This window comes from Larus michahellis, chromosome 23 (genome assembly GCF_964199755.1).
Source record: "Larus michahellis chromosome 23, bLarMic1.1, whole genome shotgun sequence".
NCBI classification, from domain to species: Eukaryota; Metazoa; Chordata; class Aves; order Charadriiformes; family Laridae; genus Larus; species Larus michahellis.
The window spans coordinates 6,424,756-6,442,893 of record NC_133918.1 but is presented as its reverse complement, the minus strand read 5'-3'; the positions used below and the strand labels follow the sequence as shown (position 1 = coordinate 6,442,893).

The 18,138-nt window shown below is 44.2% G+C and overlaps 1 protein-coding gene across 7 annotated transcripts in view; it reads left to right on the top strand.

The window, feature by feature from the left end:
• Positions 1–18,138, top strand: part of KDM4B (lysine demethylase 4B) — a 94,964-nt gene that overhangs the window by 57,240 nt on the left and 19,586 nt on the right. For 2 of the 7 annotated variants that reach the window (XM_074565811.1, XM_074565810.1), the window contains exons 9-13: positions 1,991–2,187; positions 2,657–2,689; positions 6,760–6,929; positions 12,626–13,137; positions 14,751–14,871. In XM_074565811.1, the coding sequence (XP_074421912.1) occupies positions 1,991–2,187; positions 2,657–2,689; positions 6,760–6,929; positions 12,626–13,137; positions 14,751–14,871 (1,033 nt within the window). The remainder of the gene's footprint in view (positions 1–1,990; positions 2,188–2,656; positions 2,690–6,759; positions 6,930–12,625; positions 13,138–14,750; positions 14,872–18,138) is intronic. The other 5 variants (XM_074565813.1, XM_074565812.1, XM_074565816.1 and 2 more) reach the window with 3 other exon arrangements.

Below are 18,138 nucleotides of genomic sequence, written 5' to 3'. Positions count from 1 at the left end.
AGGTTTCTGGTGGTGTGGTACGCTGTGATTGCAGCCCAGTGCCATCCCCCTGAACAGCATCCAGATAGCTCTGTATGTGGTTTCTCGATAAGCTGCGTATACTTCGTGTTTTTGTGAGACTCTTAAGCTGGCGGTGGCTGGAGACCTTTAGACCCGTCTGACTCGGGATTTGCACCACTCGATTTGAAGGCATTGACATCTGCGTGCAGCAGCGTGTTGGTTCTAGGTTAGGATCGGAAAGTGGACTGATCTCCTTTTAAACCATTTTTCATAGTCTGTAAAGGCAGAGGAGGTCAATCTCCATAGCTCATTGATGGTGTGTGCTGTGGGATGCTCTTCTGTATTCCTTTTCGTAGCAGCGCACAGGTGCTTTTAAAATTTCTTTAGGAAAAGTGATTGAAAATCTGCTCAATACAAATCCCTTAAGCCAGTATTGATGGAGGTGCCGGTGAGAAGCTTCTGCCTGGCCAGGAATTTGAAGCATGAGTACCATCTGTGCTCCTGCCGGTCTTCGGCCAAATTGCATTTCCAGCCTTTCTGTCCTGCGCTATTTTTCATTAAATGAATTGAGTTTTCCTGAAAGTGCCTGTCCATAAATACTCCTTCCCACTCAGCGTGCTGGGGTTATTGCGGCTCTCCCAGGCAGAGCAGAGCAGAAGGCAGCCAGCGTGCTCTGCAAAATGAACATCGGGAGTTGGGAGGGAAGCGGGACGGCCAGGAGGGGTACAGAAGGACTCTCTTCTCTCTCATTCAGTGGCTTCTTAACTGGGGCCATAAATCTTTTAATAATGGTAGTGAAAAATGAAAGGAGAGAGGGGAGAAGCGAGTTTAATTTCATGCATTTCTGCTAAGAGAAAGGATAGAGTAGTTTTGAAAACGTGTGGAAGAAGGGTGAAAAAAAAAAGTCCTGCAAAGTGACTCTAATTCTCTCATCCTCCACTCGAAGCCGAGAAGCAATTCAGTGCCAGCGCACAGCAAGCAAAGCTTTGCACCTTAGCGCAGAACTAAAGGGGGCTCAGCTTTCCACATACAACTGCAAAGCTGCAGCCTCAGGCGGGCGCTGGCGTATCGCGGTGTCCTTTTCAGTCCCACACCTTCTTCTGGGTTAAAAGTTGATGAAGACTAGGTGCTCGTTCGGGCTGATATCTGTGTCCTGGGTGAGAATCCTCTTGCTGGACATGGTCTGTCAGTGCTGTGCTTCATCAGAGCAAATTGACGTCCAAGTAAAAACACCTGGAAGTTGTCTTTCTATAGGCGTGTATGATGGCAGGGGTGTAATTCCAGAGGTTAATTTTAATGACCGTATGCTAGTTGAAATGAATAATGCACATTTTCTTTGGCTTAGGCATATGTGGTTTAGATGCAGAATGTAGTTATTGTTGTAGCCTTTTTTATTTCTGTACGCTCCTGTGAAGGATTTATGTGCAATGTCATGATGTATAATTATGAAGTTTAACTGCTTTGTTCACTGGGTTAGTCTTTTGTTCCTTTAAGGCTTTTTTCCGTTATGAAGTGATACTAATAATCTCTTTTCAGCCTGAGAAACTCCACAAGAGTCTGGCTAATGGAGGGAACGTAGGTTTGAGATCAGACCTGGTCTACATTGGCCAAAGTTATTACTGTCTAGAGACTGTAAGGCAGGAGATGAGAGTATGCTGGGGGTCAGTCACCAGAAAGGTTTAGCTTGGTCGATGGGCTTAGACGGAGAAGAATATTCTTGGGAACAACAGAGTCTCAAACTGCCCTCCAAGAGTGTGGCAGCTTGTGCTCTCTGGTTTTGCCGAGGGCAGGTAGAGTCAACGCTTTCCATTCCGCTGAGACACCCGCCTGTGCGCCAGTGCAAACCTGTACTGCAGTAACCCTCCACAGGCTTTACGGACAAAACCAGTAGAGCGTTAGTTTGCCTCTGGAGAAAGGCAAACTCGGCTGACGAAAAGTCAAAGCATTGCTGTGATCTGATGTGACGTTGGTGTCTGGATCTCTCTTGCAGTGTACTTGCCGCAAGGACATGGTGAAGATTTCCATGGATGTCTTTGTGAGGGTTCTGCAACCAGAACGTTACGATTTATGGAAACAAGGAAAAGACATTACTGTCCTGGACCATATGAAACCTACAGCCCTGACTAGTCCAGAACTAGATGCCTGGAATGAGACAAAGGCAGAGTTGAAGGCTAAATTGCTTCGCAGGTAAAGAGGGGAAAAAAAAAAACAACAACAAACAAATGTTGTGTCTGAGCACTGTGTTTGATTTTAATTGCTAAGATTTTAAATGCTATAATTCTTAGTTTAGGATAGGTTTTGGTTTTCCAATTCCTCTTGTATTTTTTCTGGGCTAATGCGCTTCTCATTGTTCTGCTGCCTTTAAATATTATAGAAGCACATGTTCTCTGAAAGTAGGACACTGTGTGCCCCCTCACATCTCATCTCTTATCCTGGAAGACAAAAAATCTATAGTAAACATTTAGAGCTTCACTTATCAAAAAGCAGAAGTTAAAAAAACCCCATCAATTGCAAAAGGGATTTTATGCATGCCTTTTTGGGCTTTCTTTGATATCTGTATTAATTTCCTACAAGTTTGTGGGTTTTGTGTGCTACAGCATGCGTGAATTGAAAATTTGGCATTCTAACCTTTTACTGTTGGAATCTTGCTTTATAGGATAGGAGATGAGGAAGAGGACAACAAACACCGGTACGTGCCTTCCCTCATCAACTTAAATGACTTCATTCTCTTTCCTGTCAAGTTTCTTAAAATAGTAACTCTGAAAGTGTGTTCCTTTTTCGGTTAGTTATTTCATGTCTGCTTCCTTGAAAAAGGGCACAGAAAACCCTCGGGTGTCGAGGTTTCGCAGAATTCATCTCGGTTTTGCGTAGTTTTCCAAGATTTCCTCTTGCATCACTAGAGAACCTCAGTTATGTCATCTCATCCCTGTTCTGGTTTTCCGTTCTTGAGTGTGCAGTTAATCTACTGAATTAGTAGTGATGCATAATGATTAACTGGTTGTGGAGAAAGGTAACTGGTCACCAAAGCAGGTAGTTAGGAAAACGCTGCTGCTGTCTCCAGAAGGTGGAATGGAACTAGAGTGTTTTAGACATGGGCTGCCAATGGGAGAACTTCCCTTCGGTCACCGAGCTTGAAGAAAGAAACTCTATATTCGAGGAAACTGAATTATCATAGGGCTTTAGTGTACGCAGATGTGAAGTGTGTGCCCTTCCATATGCTCCCTCACCCTTCTTTACATCGCTCTCATTCCTGTGCTGCCTGTTAGACGAAGTGCCTGCAGTGTGGCACGTTTATCTCCTCCTGCTCTCATCTAGTGTTTGTTGAATTTCTGGTGTGAGTGTTGGCAGTGTCTGGAAGTTGTGCCTCTTCATCCAGATGCAGTATTCTGCTTGTAATTTCAGTTCCAATAGCAATTCTTTGATATCCAGGAAAAAAGCTTTAAATAGACTTTAGGATTCTCGGGTTATCTTTGATAGCGACCTTGAGAAAGAGTTTAAAAACTATTGACCTAAAAATTTGATGATAGCTGATTTATTTAGGCATTCTAGCAAAGAAAAAGCTAACATACTAGTAAGAGTGTCTGTCTCTCTCTAGCGCTAGTGTTTATTGTCTTCCAGGAGTTTCCAGTCACCCGCTGTTGCATTGGGCTGGTGGTCCCGTGTCTTGCCTTTTCTACGTGAAATGATTTGTCTATTATTTTACAAATGCTGAAATGGGAAAGTTTGTTCCCCACTAAACCCATGCTCCAAAAGATATAACAAATAGGGTATTTGGGCAGATAACTGATCTTCCACTCCAGAGGGTTTATTTCTAAAACGTTTTCAACGATTTCTTCTACAGTGAGCTTCAGGGAAAGCAGTGTAGTCTCAGAGTCAGAAGGTGTGATTTCTGCCCCATGGGCAGTCACTGTGAACTCCAGTGGGTCCCTGGATCTTTTTCTTCCACATCTGGAAACTGGAAATCTCTTTAATAGCTTATGGCTATGAAGGGTTACTTATATGTAATATTTGCACAGTGTAAGGTACTGCATGAACACCAAGGATTATTTTTCCTCTGCTTAGCAGAGAAGCCTCTTTCTTAACCTGAGCTATTGCAAAGCATCCTTATGCTTTTTTTTTTTCCTTATCCATTCATTGCTTCCGAGATTATTTCAGTATTATCCTGAAGCAGGTTTGAAGCTGTTGAATACTGCTTAGCAGTAGTCTCTCTCTTACGCTTATGTTTTGGAAAGACATAATTTTACTTGAAGACTGACTGTTCTCAGCAGGATGGACTTTACTGGAAAAATGGGATTCACCTCTGCCCAAACCTCTTCACAGTTGTATCTACTTATTTAAGTCACTTTGTGGTCTGTTCTTCAAAGAGTACAAACGCTGCGCTTTTTTGCCAGCTCTCTTGGAAAACGTAGCTTTTAAACTCTGCAGGGAGATATGTTATTTCTTCTCTAAGGTCATTCATACTTAGTTACCTTGAAAAACTCAACTTTGTTTACTTTATGGCTTCAGCGAGAGACTGTTTTAGTGTAGTCCACAAAAAGCCCATTTCTGGTACGCGACTTATGTCAGATACAGAACATCTTCACTCTGGGAACGTACAGCCTTCAGCTTGTGGTTCTGGAAGCACAGTTTCTTTAGATGATGTGCTTTCTGCCTCTCCATTTTCCCACAGCTTCAGAGTGAGAAGAGCACTGCAAAAAGATCTTTTTTATCTACTGTGAGTAAAACTCTGTGATTTAATTTTTGCCTGACATTTCTACACCACGGGAATAAACACACACTTACCTAAAAATAGCTTGTAACACTTGATTCTCCTCCGATGCTTTCTTCACCAACTATGGAAAGTTCCAGCTGCAACGGAGAAGTCTTACAGGTTTATCTCCTCCTCCCACCTTGCTTTTCCCACACAGAGGAGGTGGCGTGTACTTCGGAGAAGGGTGAAGAGAAAAGTTGATCCTTCTGAGTTCAGCTGTGTGTTCCTGCTAATGAATGTCTTGCAGGTGCGAAGTTTAACATCTCTGCTTGGAGGGGCTACCATATGGTTAGAGTCTAGCAATTATAAATCACCTGGCATATGGATCAGCTTTCTTTTCTATTAATCATTCATCTCTGGTTGGATTTTTTTCTTCCTTCTTTGTTGGTTACCTGATTAAGGGCTCTTCATTGTATTCCAAATCTAATTAGTAGCTGAGTTTCCGGGCTCTGAAACTTCTTCTGGGAAGCTGAATTTCAGCTTTTCTAGCATTTTGGGCCGATGAATGGAGTGCGATTGCATTTTACAGTTTGTTACACCATGGTAGAGGCAAGGGCCTGGAACAGGGAGGCCATATGGAAAATGCTGTTTTCAAAAAAAAAATCTCTGCATGCTAAAAATGGTATAAAAATTGCAGGTCTCTGTATCAGTCTCTTCTGAGAGCTTGTTAGACTTAAACCCAACATTCAAGGAGCTATTTGATAGATCCTGTAAAAAAATAAAATAATTCTACTGGGTCTGGCTGGGATGGAGTTAACTTTCTTCGTAGCAGCCCACGGGGCCATGTTTGGGGTTTGTGGGTACAACAGTGCTGATAAAGCACCGAGGTTCTGGCTCCTGCTGAGCGATGCTTGCCCGGGGTCAAGGCTTGATCTTTTCCCCACTCTGCCCAGTGAGTGGCCTGGGGGCGGGAGGGAGACTGGGAGGGGACATGGCTGGGACAGCCAACTCAAAGTGGCCAAAGGGATATTCTATACCTTAAAACGTTACGCTGAGCAATAAAAACTGGTGTAGAGGAAGAAGAGGGGGTGGCTTCCAAGGTGGCTGTTACTTGGAGACTGGCTGGGCGTTGGGCTGCCTGGGGGAGATGGCGAGTGGGTTTCCTTTGCTTATGGCTTTCGCTTTTTATTCTTTCCTCTTTCCTTCACCTGTTCAACCGTCTCTGTCCCAATCTAAAAGTTTTCTGGCTGTTGTTCTTCCTGATTTCCCTCCCCGTTCCCCTTGAGAGGTGGGGAGTGAGTGCGTGGCTGTGTGGGTGCTTGGTTCCTGACCAAAAGACATTGTCCTGACTTCTGAATTTGCATTTTTCTTTGCATTGTGGCTACTGTAATCTCTTTGTCTTAGTGGCGTTGACTCTTTAGAAAGAACAGCATTGCTGTTGGCTTGGTGGTAGTAGTCTGATCATACTAATAATGCAGGTTTTTTTAGTTAGACTTCTTCATAGGCCTTGGACCCTGTGAATTATACTACTGAAAAACTATAGACTGCCTATTGATTATGCTTTATGTATTCATTCTACTCTGGTTTTAGAAACTGGCAGTGCTGGGTAGTTTTTCAGAGCTGGAAGATGATGCTTTGCAGACTTCCAGCAGTTCGCCAAAGGGAAGCACGTACAGAATGAAAAGAAACAACAGAACGGAGGCAGAGGATGAAAGGAAGATTTATAACAAGTTTTCAACTGTATTTTGAAATACAAGCAAAATAGATTTACAATACAATTAAAATCATTCTAACTGCAGCTCGTGAGCTTACATTAGTAATGGTAGGAAAAAGCTCGTCAAGAAATCGGGACAATTAATGGCTGCTGTGAATGGATCTTAAGTGTTGCGTTAGGCAAGGTTCATCTGTTTCCTTTCAGATATCTGTTTTGCCCTGTAGCTATTGTTAGCTACCTTGTGTTTTCTCTCCAAAGAAGATCCTTTTGTTTTGTATTCCGCTTTTTAAGTCGGTGATCGTTTTATATATTGAAGGCCGTTCTTTTATGTCAAATCACACTTTTGTACTTCTAGGTCTCACAGAAAAAGGAGTCAGCCCAGAAGACATAAAACAGAGGATCAGAAGTCTCTCGGGGATGTCATGGCTATCGAAACTGCCTTGGAAGACGTGAAAGTAAAAGAGGAGCTGAAAAGAGGCCCAGATCTGGAGGAAGAGGAGAGAAGCAAAGTGATTGAGGGAGAAGGTGAGGGCCCCGCTCGCTGATGGCAGATCGCTTCAGTGAAGAACTGGAGCAAGCTATCTCTCTGAAACACATTTGTAAATAACTTGTCTGCTGTTGTTTATTTCTCTTGAAATATCAGTGGAGTCTTACCCAATATTAAATCTATGCTCACTGAAATACACCATCATTTACAGCAGCAATTGATTTTTCCCTCTCTTTAAGGATTCAGTCCAAATAGCTTTCTTGGCAGGGCTTGAGATTTCTGCCAAAACTATTACAGGTTTGTAAAAATATATATTACGGGAGGAATATTTTTAAATATTTCATAGAGAAACAAATAAATATATTTTGTGTCCTACTCTGAAAAGGAATGATTTGTGCACTCTCTTGTGCAGTTAATCTTCCCCCTTTCCCTCCCTCCCCATTTCTGACAGAGGCTGTGAGTAAAGGCAGCCATAGGTTGTGTGGGATCCGCAGCTGCTGTGGGAGTGCAAGTTGCAGATTTGGTTTTCTTCAAGTCCAGCTGTAGCAGGGAAGCTTTACAGCTTGCTTTGCATGGCTGAAGTTAATACCAGTCCATGACAACTCCCAGTCCTTCATGATTCCTTCTGCCTATGGTTCGTCCAAAGGCCTGACCACAGCTGTCTTGCTGGAGGCTTTCTTTGTGATACTTTTTTTTCTCTTGGCTGTGTATGAAAGATTGCAGTTCTTACTGGGATTCGGCTGCTTCTTTCCCCCCCCTAATGTGCGTGGTTAAGTAGTTGATGTGTCTATGATGCACTCTTTCTCTTTGAGGCACTCTCCAGCATTTCATAAACACTAGTGAATTCATTTTCATATATTATCATAGAATCACAGACTGGTTTGGGTGGGCAGGGACCTTAAAGCCCACCCAGTGGCACCCCCTGCCCTGGGCAGGGACACCTCCCACCAGCCCAGGCTGCTCCAAGCCCCGTCCAACCTGGCCTTGAACCCCTCCAGGGACGGGGCAGCCACAGCTTCTCTGGGCACCCTGGGCCAGGGGCTCACCAGCCATGCAGTCCAGATATTGTACATATGCATAATTTGTTTAGTATTTGAAGAAAACTGAGGCTGCTAACTGTTTGGAGAACCTTGATGATGGTCTTCAAAGAAATCTGTGGAAGCTCTGGGGAAAGAATTGGGGTCTTTGTTCAGTTCCAGAGTCTCTCTTAGCTAGGTGGTGTATTTTCCCTTTCCGTGGGAAATAAGGAGTTTGAAAATCATTGTTGTACGTAGCAGGAGTAGCACGGTGCAGATAGTTAATTTCTATTGCCCTAAGCATGAAAGTGCCAGCGGTGTGTTAAATGGTATGCCCTTAGCTCTGGTACAAGTTCAACAGTTGATGCTTGTAATAAATGGCCCGAAATGCTGATATGTCTTTGGAGGCAAGAGATAAGTGACAAGGACAGATCTGAGATCATTAGAATGGTAGAGGAACAATAAAAACTCTGTTCTAGCCGAATAATTTCCAAATCATACACTTAGACTATGTGTTAAGAGCTCTTTAACTGTTAGCACAAGAGGGAAGAACTGACTTTCAGCACCGTTGCAGAAAGTGTCACTAGAACTAGACTGTTTGCTTTGCAGCTTCTGCGGGGTCTAGTGCTCAGCGTGACTGTTGGCAAATACACAAGTTTCCCAATGCAATATAGCAATTAAATAGCACTGAATTCTCTCGTCTTCCACATCCTACTGTCTGCGTTACCTCTCGCAAGTGTCTTACAGTTTCATCTTGCAAAAGAAGATAGCATCTGTTTGGATGGCCCTGCTCGTGGCAAATTAGCTTCCCCCCTCCTTCACTTCCTTTTTCTTTTCTTCTGTTTCTAATTTGGCTTTATTTTCTACTTACACCACAAAAATGACCTAGAGAAGGAGGAAGGATGAGATTCGAAAATAACCATTGGTAGCTTCGAAGTAGGTCTTACGCTTCGTGTTGGTGATTTGGACTAGTCGAGTGTTAATAACTTGAGGTTTTCAGGGTTTCTGACCCAGATACCTTACGTTGTTTTCTTTTGGTTTTTATGACTCAGCTTCATATTCATAATTTATGATGTTGCTATTAATGCATTGAGAATTCTTAGCAGGTTATCTTGGGAGTTGAAATTAAAAAGGAGAGATTAAGCTCGGCTCTTCTCTGGGTGTGATAAAGCAGCATAAACACCTCCCGTGAGTCAGCAGGTGTCGCTTGGGCTGCAGACCAGGTCTCTTACGCGAGGATTCTGTTTATTCTTTTTTTAACAACGTGAGGAGAAGCAATGATGAAATGCCTAACTGCAAAATGGTTGTGTGTTATTTTCCACCTCGTTTCATGAAATGCCATTCCCACGTGTCCTCCTGAGTGTTACAGTTGTACACTAAGTACATGATTACATGAACTAATACTCTGATCAAGACACCAGTAAACCAGAAATGAAAACTTCTCTGCTGTTAACTGTAATAGCAAATTGGTGCATAAACTGATTTTCAGGTGACCATTTGCTACGTGAGGTTTTTAATTCAGGCAAGATCTCAAGAACTGGCCGTTAGCCAAGTGGCTCATCTCTCGCTGGTTTTTCTCCAGCATTGCTTAGTCTGGCAATGTGAAGTCATTAAGGGACGAGACCGTTTAATGCGATGGAAGGATTATCAGGAAACAATGTCATAACACAAAGGTTTCTCTTGGAGGCTTTCTGGACTTTTCTAGCATTGTGTAGAAAAAATAGAGCCTTTTTGGAAATCTGCTAGCAGTCACTGTGGCCATCTGCGTATTTGTAGCATGGGCTGTACGAAGTTCTGATAAAATCCCAGCAGACCCAACTCCTAGAAGCGAGTAGAAGGTGTTTTCCTGCCATTTTCTTCTCTGCTCCTGTACCTGTTGGCATGTGCTGTTGGCACAGGGGATGTGCGGGATCTAATGCCGGGATGTAGGCGTTGCTTTAGGGTAATATTCTCCTCCTAGCAGTAAAGTAATGCTGTTTCAGTGAAAACGTGAACTCCGTGTTTGGGAGGAACTTTGGGATGGTGGAATAGTCTTTGTGATTGCTTCATCTACCGCACAGTCTCCTGTGTGGGTTAAAGGAAGACCCTTGAGTGCAACTGTTAGGCAAAGACAGACGTCTTCCCGAAGGACACGGTGCTGTGTTAGAGGGACGTTCTGGCACAACTCTCCAGCTTTCTGCTGCGCTTAGTTTCATCTTATCTATGCACTCGTGCTTCTGCTGATTAATAAGTCTAATTTACAGTTGCTTTTTGAGCTGTTGACAGTAAAACTTATTTAACTAACGTTATGGCTAATTTCCTGACGCAGAAGTCCGTCTCTAATGGTCTTTGCCCGATACCAGGGGATATTTCTCTCACAGGTAAAGTCCATGCTCTTACAGCAGCTTTTCATAATCTCATTGGTGTACGGTCCTATGTGAACTCTGTATAGTATTTCAAATTATCTCTAGACAAGCGAGTTTCCGTGCCTTGAAAACCCACTGTCATGCTGCAGTTTCCCGCACGTACTAGCTCTGCTCCTTGTGCCTTCCTTCTTCAGTGGAAGGACAGCGGATCGGCATTCCGCTGTTAACACACCGTATTGATTTCTGCGTAAAGATCCCTTTCCTTTCTAGAAGTATTCATGATAGCCAGAGAGGGACTTTGAATTTTATCTCACTTTTTTCCGGCTTCTGATTTTACAGGTTCACTTGCAGACTGTTCTGTCCATCTTAATGCAAAAACTTTTAAACAAAGTTCTACATGCCAGCTGCTGTCAAATTACCCATTTAGAAGTCAGTAAAGCCGGTGAATGGCATTTGTTTTGTTGTTGGGTAGAGAATTCTCTGAGTGTGTAGAGAGTAAATATGATCTGGTTTTGTGCAACTGGGGAAAAATGCAATTTGCCTTTCATTCGATACGTTTGTTTCTCTAAGGAAATTCAATATTCCTTTCTCTGTGATAGAACAAACCAGTTTATTTGAGGGACTGCCTACACAAGTACAACGGTAACTCTTTGGGCTGGACCTGTTCCCATTTTTATAAATTTGTGTAAATAAAGTCATTGGACTAGACTTCTGGGAAATGTCGAGGTTGAGGTATCCCCTAGAAGATTTCAGCAGGGATTTTAGCACTTTACTGTGGGATTATTCACCTTCTCTTTTCAGACCCTTCCTCCTGCAGGTACCTCGTTATTGTGCCATGGTTTATCTGATTTTCTGTTTACTGGGTCTGGCTGGTCAGCTTTGGTTTAGTCCTTAATGGAGGAGTCTGAGTAGGTTGGGATTGGTGAAGCAGCATTGTTAGGGTGAGTGTCTTCCCTTGCCATCAGCCCTCCTCCCCATCCCGCTAGCGGGAAAAGGGCCTTTTGCGGCAGAGTCATCTAGTCATAGCATCTGGAGGTGAAAAGCAATCTCTTATGAAATAAATCGAGCACTGGCGTCTGTCCGTGGAGCAGCTATTATTTACTTTGCCCTGAGTGAACTGATAACTTCATTCGCGAAGTGGGGGAAGAGTCAGCAAAGGGAATGTACATCATTTTAGATGGAACAAGGCAAGACATGAACACATCTCCTGTCCTAACCTAGAGACACTCGCTCGGTGGCCAGTAGGAATTTTAATTACTGCTGTAAAATCTGACTGTGTGGATCTTTTAACAGAGCTATATTAGGAAGATCGGTGGGGAAGACATTTATGGGTTGTTACTTGCCTCTGGTAAAAATATTGAGATGTCTAGCTGTTCAGGAAGTGTTTTTGTTGTCACAGCCGTGCGAGAGACCTGCAAAACCATGCAGATAAGATGAATGACCGTAAGGTAGGAGAAACAAGGACAAATGGAGCAAGTGTTAGGAAAGGATATCTCAGTAACGAGCGCTGGCATGGTGTCCGTAATAGGCTTAGTTCAATGCTGTGCTTGATTTATGTTTTAAAGGCATCTTTTTAAAAGACCTTACAGTGGAAATCTTTTGGTGATAATGATTCAGGTATCTTTGTTCAATTCTTCATTTCCCAGGGCTGTTCAATGCATTGACACCCAGATAAGGGCTGTGCTTGCAACCGGAGGGAGCAGTGAAGGGGGGGTCCAGGGGTTAGGGCAAACTAACGGCAGTCTCCAAACTGTTTTGATTGCGCCCCCTCATTAGCAAAAAATTTTTGGGCACACCTCCCAATCTCTAGAGGTATTACTATGCTAATATATTATGTACATTATAAAACCTACACAAAAATAGACATTTTAAAACAGATGAGCTAAAGATAAAATCCTATTTTAAAGATATATTTTATTTTATTTCTTAATGATACAAAAATATTTTCTTCCTGCACCCCACTGGATGGGTTTGCACACGTATTCGAAGAGCTCTGTTACAGAAAACTTGAAATACAGAGTCATGGCTAACGTAATATAATACGTGTTTTCTGGCACACTGTCCAGTTTCTTAGAGGTTTAGATGTTTTCCCTTCAGGCAACGTTCATTTTGGCAGCCTTTCTGCTCCAGTCAAGAATTAAATAATCCACAGAAATGACATAAGTCTTTTATTTCTAAAGTGGGCTTCTCCGAGACAGTGCGGAGGTACAGCTGAATATGTCTACAGCTTTCAGTCTGCCTGTTTGAAGGGAAAAATAATACCATGGTGTAATATGTTAGCTCAGCATGGAGCTTTTTGATGAAAGGAGAAAAATAGGAAATGCCCAGAAGTCTTGGCCTATGAAGCTAAACGTTGCCTTTTTCTTCAACCAGGTGACTGCAAAGTGAAGGCTCGTCCTCCGAAAGTCAAAGGCGAGAGGAAGAAAAAGCACCTCTTCCATCAACACCAGCACCACCTGCAGGCACCTCAGCCCCCTCTGCCGCAGCAGCAGCCACCCCTGCCACCGCCGCCCCAGCAGCAGCCGGCAGAGGACGAGGCACCAGCGGCACGGCCACCGGTACCCCCAGCAGGACCCACATCGTCCACGGCAGAAAAGAGCTTGCCCCCAGCTCCCCTGAACATCGTCCAGCCCTCGGAGGCGCCAGTGGAGGAAGATGACTTTAAACCCCGGCCCATCATTCCCATGCTTTACGTGGTTCCACGGACCAAAAAGGTGGTGTTTGACAAGGAGCGCATGTCCTGCCAGCAGGCGTTTGAGCAGTTTGCCACGCAGAAGAGTCCAAGCTGGCAGGAGGAGACGGTCCCTGTGGAAGTCTCCGTGAAGGAGGAGGAGAATGCAGAAGCAGAAAATACAGAGGTCGCTGCAGAGGTCAGTGATTTACAGGTATGCCTGACCGAGGAGGTGACTGTAAGATTTGCTAGTTTTAAGAAACAAGTTGAGGACCAAACTTGGAATAAGAGGAGTCCTGAGTTGTGCTCGAGCCTCCAGTGGACTAGTGCCACGTTGGTGAGCCGTAGGGTGCTCTGACAGGACCAGATGGGGTATTTTCTCCCAGTTCAGTCCGTAGCTCAGTCCATCATTGCATTGATGCTAGCTGATTAATCACGCTTGTTACTGTCTTCAAAGAGAATCTCTTTTCCTGCTACTAATAGTACAGATAATACTGAAATGATGATCCGAGCACTGGGCAGGAAAACCCAGCACAAGGAAACGGCTGCTGCCGGGCAGCTGTTCTCAGAGTGGTAAAACCAAACAATCCCAAGGGGGACTTCGATCGCACCATTTCAATAATAATTCTCCCTTGTTTCTGACTTGTCCAGCACACAGCATGTGCTTTATGCTTCCAAGCGTTGGCCTGCTATGTAGTGTTGCCTGGGGATCTTATCCATCATGAAGATTTAGCATTGGAAAAGTTGGTGGAAAACTTTTTCATGGACAATACAGCTCACGACATGTAATCTGTCTCAGGCATCTCTTTTCCTTGGGGAGTGTTTTCCTGAGGACAGTTTCCACAAGAGGAAGGAGGAGAATGTTCAGGAATTAGCGGCAAGTCAGAGCAATGGGATGTAGCTCTGTTTTCCTGCCTGATGCTGCTGAAAAGAGTCGAGGGAACGGCAAAGCACTGTTAGAAATGGTGGGGATAGGCGGAAATGTGCGTTGCCATACCAGCACGGCACAATTACACTTTCATGTACTCTTGTCTAATGTAATGGCTGCGGACTATGTGCTTTAGGTAATCCTGCTCTAGCAGGGGAGTTGGACTAGATGATCTCTAGAGGTCCCTTCCAACTCTGAAGATTCTGTGATTCTGTGACTAGAGAGGAAAAACCCAGTCTGCTATGCTAGGCTGGCTAAGTACCTTCATCTCCGCTCGCTCCTGCGTAGCGGGGCACGGCCTTGGATTTCGTTCTCAGTGCTGTAGCTCTGCTGCTTGCGGTCGTGTTTGTGAGCCGAGCACGCGGTGCTGGGGATTTCCCGTCCGAAGTAACTCCCCTGTAACGCGTCCGGTGCCCAGCACCAGAGAGGGCTCTGGGCCCCTGCGACGAGGATGCTCCGCAGTATTTCCAGTGTTGGCTGGTAGACAGGGCAGTGGGGGCAGTACAATATAAACACGTTTGTCGTAAAATGCACCGTCATGTTCTAGTAGAATGTTTCTGCTGCTATATGCTCTGTACATGCTGTTCGTGCAGGAGTTCCTAGGGATTTCTGTGATTGACCAGACTTTTCATAAGCCAGTGTAATTGGCAGGCTTGAAGCTGTTCTGATTTTAACAAAACCCACTGTAGTTTACCTTTACCCAACATCTTAAGAGATAACTTCGGCTTTATCTACTACAGTAAGTGGCTTGGGAGGCTTAATTGATGGCAGGAGTGAAAAGTTTGCTATATAAATTCAGGAACTCTTTATGACAGGGGTCTGCCTTGGTTGTCCTGTACTCTCCTTTGCTTGCCAAGATATTCCGGGGTTCCCATCCAGCTTATTCTGGTTTGTTACAGACTGCTTCTGCTTTTTCAAAAATGAAGATGGAGATAAAAAAGAGTCGTCGTCATCCACTGGGCAAACCACCAACGCGCTCCCCGTTGTCAGTGGTTAAACAGGAGACCTCGAGCGATGAGGGTGAGTGCTCTGAAAGATTGCTGAAGTCGTTAACATCGCTGGATGGCCCGAACCTTTGTGTGTTACACTTAACTCATAGAAAATGCAGCATGTTCCCATTTTGATAACCCAGATGGAAATAAAATTCATCCGTGGGAGGTGTCCCTTCTCACCTCCCACCCTTTTTTCTCTCAAGAAAAATATTTTGCTGGCTGCAGAATGAGGCAACATTTTGGGCAAAGGGAAAAAACCAATAGTTCACAGAAAATAACATCTTAAAGTAAAAGCTCCTTCTTAGATACTGCATTCAAACGAGATCTGTTCACCTCGGAGAGTGGTGGAGGTTAGGGCTGCTGTTACGTGTAGGGGAAGTTAATTCCAAGTTTTTGATTGGCTTTTTAATTCCTGTGAATGTTGGGGTCCAACTTTTCTTGGCAGATCCGGAAATGAGAATTAGAAAATCTCTCAGCGCTAAACGGTACATCGCTGTGTTTTCTTTTCCCACATTCCAGTCACTGTGAATGCCATAACAGTCTAGGAAAAAACCGACTCTTACCTCTCACTTCTGTTGTGTGGTGTAATTTACCACTTCTGGGTCTTGCCCTGTCCTGGTTTCAGCTGGGAAAGAGTTAATTTTCTTTCTGGTGATTGCAGTGAAAGGAATGTCAATAATACCTATTTTTAGTTGTTGCTAAGGGATATTTACACTATTTAAGGACTTTTTACAGCTTCCCACAGCAGTATAGACAGAAGGATGGAACGGCCAGTGAAATATTCCGTTCCGCAGTCGTCCTGCTCAGTACATAAATGGGGCTGGCCGTGGGGCGGGGGTCCGCGATCACTGCTGGGACGGTGCCAGTCCACCAGGCGGTGAGAGTGACCCCCGTCGTTGTTATTATTATTATTATTGTTATTTTTCCTTTTCTGTTATTGTTTCTATTAAACTGTCTTTATCGCAACACACTTCTTTTTCCTCCCTTTCCCCTCCTTTTTTCCCCGCTCCCCCCACCCTTCTTGGGGGGAAAAGGGGGTGAGCGAGCGGCTGCATGGTTCTAGTTGCCAGCTGGGCTGAAAGCGTGACATGCCCGCGTTATAAAGTCCTCGGAATATAGAAAAGTCCAGTGTAAGAAGGTTTTGCATGCTGGGGCAGGTGCGTGAAAGTGTAGTTGGCAGTCCCTGCTTTCAAGGAACTTTCAGCTTTATATTTAAAAGGACAACATCTTTCCTGTTCGCAGTCCTTCAGAGAATAAATCATTGGTTTTAGAGAAACTTTGTGTAGGAAGGGGGTATTCTGTGTATCCATAGCTCTGTTTCCTTACCAGGGGTGCTGCGTTTGATGTCTTGCTTATGTGTAAAGTGGAGTGAAGCCTTGAAAGGCCGTTGAGATTTGTTCTGTTTGGTGTGAGACCTTGCAGCAAACTTTGTGCTGAAGGATCCTCATTAGACAGATTCTTTTCACTGTTTTGACTTTTTGGATGGTGTACGGGGACTTGGCTGACTCAGGAGCAACTTTCTGTGAAAGCTGGCGTTTCTTAGGGACTGATTTACAGCACTGTTGGGCAAAATCTGATCAAACGGATTCTTCCCTTCCCCGCCAGGGAATAGAAGCAGCTCTCTGCACTCCTCGCTTTTTCAGGGCTAATGTGTGAGGATGGTCTGGAGGCTGCCGTGAGGAAGAGTGAGCATGGAAATGAAGGGAAGGCATATGGTGCACCAAGATTCAGTTGAGACTAATTGCATTAGCCTTTTCTACTTCTGTGTAACTTGCTTGAAATGTAGGAGCCATTGTGAATGCTGTGTCTCGCCTCGAATCCATCCTGGGATGAGTGAAGGGGATCACAACATACAACAGAAATTACCTTTTTTTCTCCCATCTGTCACTCTGGATTATGATGCTGGTTTCATTGATATCACTGGTATCATAAATCATTTCTTGTCTCCTGATGTGCCTTGACTAAAATTTGGAGAAACACGTGGTTTGTTTTTTGGCTCATGTCATAAAATGTTGTTAAAGGTCCTTGATGTCTTCAGAAGGTGAGGGTTGAGCTCTGCTTCGGCAGTAAGGCGTCTTGAAAGCATCAGCTGCATACATGAGGTCACTGGTGTATTTTAAATTTTGCCTGTGCCTTACACAAGGTGTGGACACATAAATGCACGTAGCTGAAGTTACAAACATGTCCTTGGAAGTCACTTTTGTTAGGAGGCCCCGTGCTGGCGGGATGCTGGCAGAACTGGCCGACAGCTCCTGGCGTGGGCCGTGTCTTCCCTCGGAAGGAAATCCTGGCTCGCCCCCGGCAAGGCCGTTCTGCTCGTCTCCCTTTCCAGCAGAATCCTGTGCAGTGCTGTGGAAAAGACCACGGTATTAGCAATTATTGTTAGCCCTTGGATACCAAGATAAAAATCAAAATATAGGAAGAAAAGATGCTTTTTAGGAAGTAACCCTCATTTGTAATGACAGAGATACACAGACAGCATTCATCATCTCAAAGAAAGGATTGATTAATTAAACTCAATAGAATTTACTGCATTGTCTGGCAAATATATATCGGATTAGTTGGGGGGAGCATTTAGAATCTGAGATGTAAACTTAGCCATTAGTGTTTTACTGCAAGTGCCTTTTATCATTTCTGGTAACCCGAGAGCGTGAAGATCTTAAAAGGGAGGCGGAAATGGGGAGGAGGCTTGGACTTGTTGAGAGCAGAACATTAACTGCGTATTTCCAGTAATTAACAGTGAACGGTTTGGTTTAGCGTTCTGGGCTATGGTGATAATGTTCCACTGAGATGTTTTTGAGTTCCCCTGGCCAAAGCTGCTCTTTTGGAAACTTTGCAGATTGACAATGAAATGAGTGGTTTACACTTCATCTTGCGAGGAAAATTTCTTTAACGCTTGTAGTGACTTAAAATTCCTTAATGAGGAATGGTAAGAAACTTGGACCCCCAGACCAACACGAATGGAGTCTGCGGTGGTTTAATCATAAAATGCCAAGGGCCTTTTAAAGGTTTTGTAAAAACAAAGAATTAGCAAACTAATTAGCAGAAGCGGTATCTGTCACAGCTCTGGCTGAGGAAAAGCTGGTGGTGAACGCAAATTGAAGGCTTAGTGGTGCGCACGCGATGGAAGTAGCTGTGACGCAGCTCAGAAAAGTGAAATGAAAGCTGGAAGCCCAGCCGTCTCATGGCCAAGACTCAGGTGTGCAGAAGCAGGTACGGGATGCGCTCGGGGAAGGTTAAACTGACTGGCTGCTGACCAGTGGGAACTGGGCGATGGCCTCACCAAACCAGCACG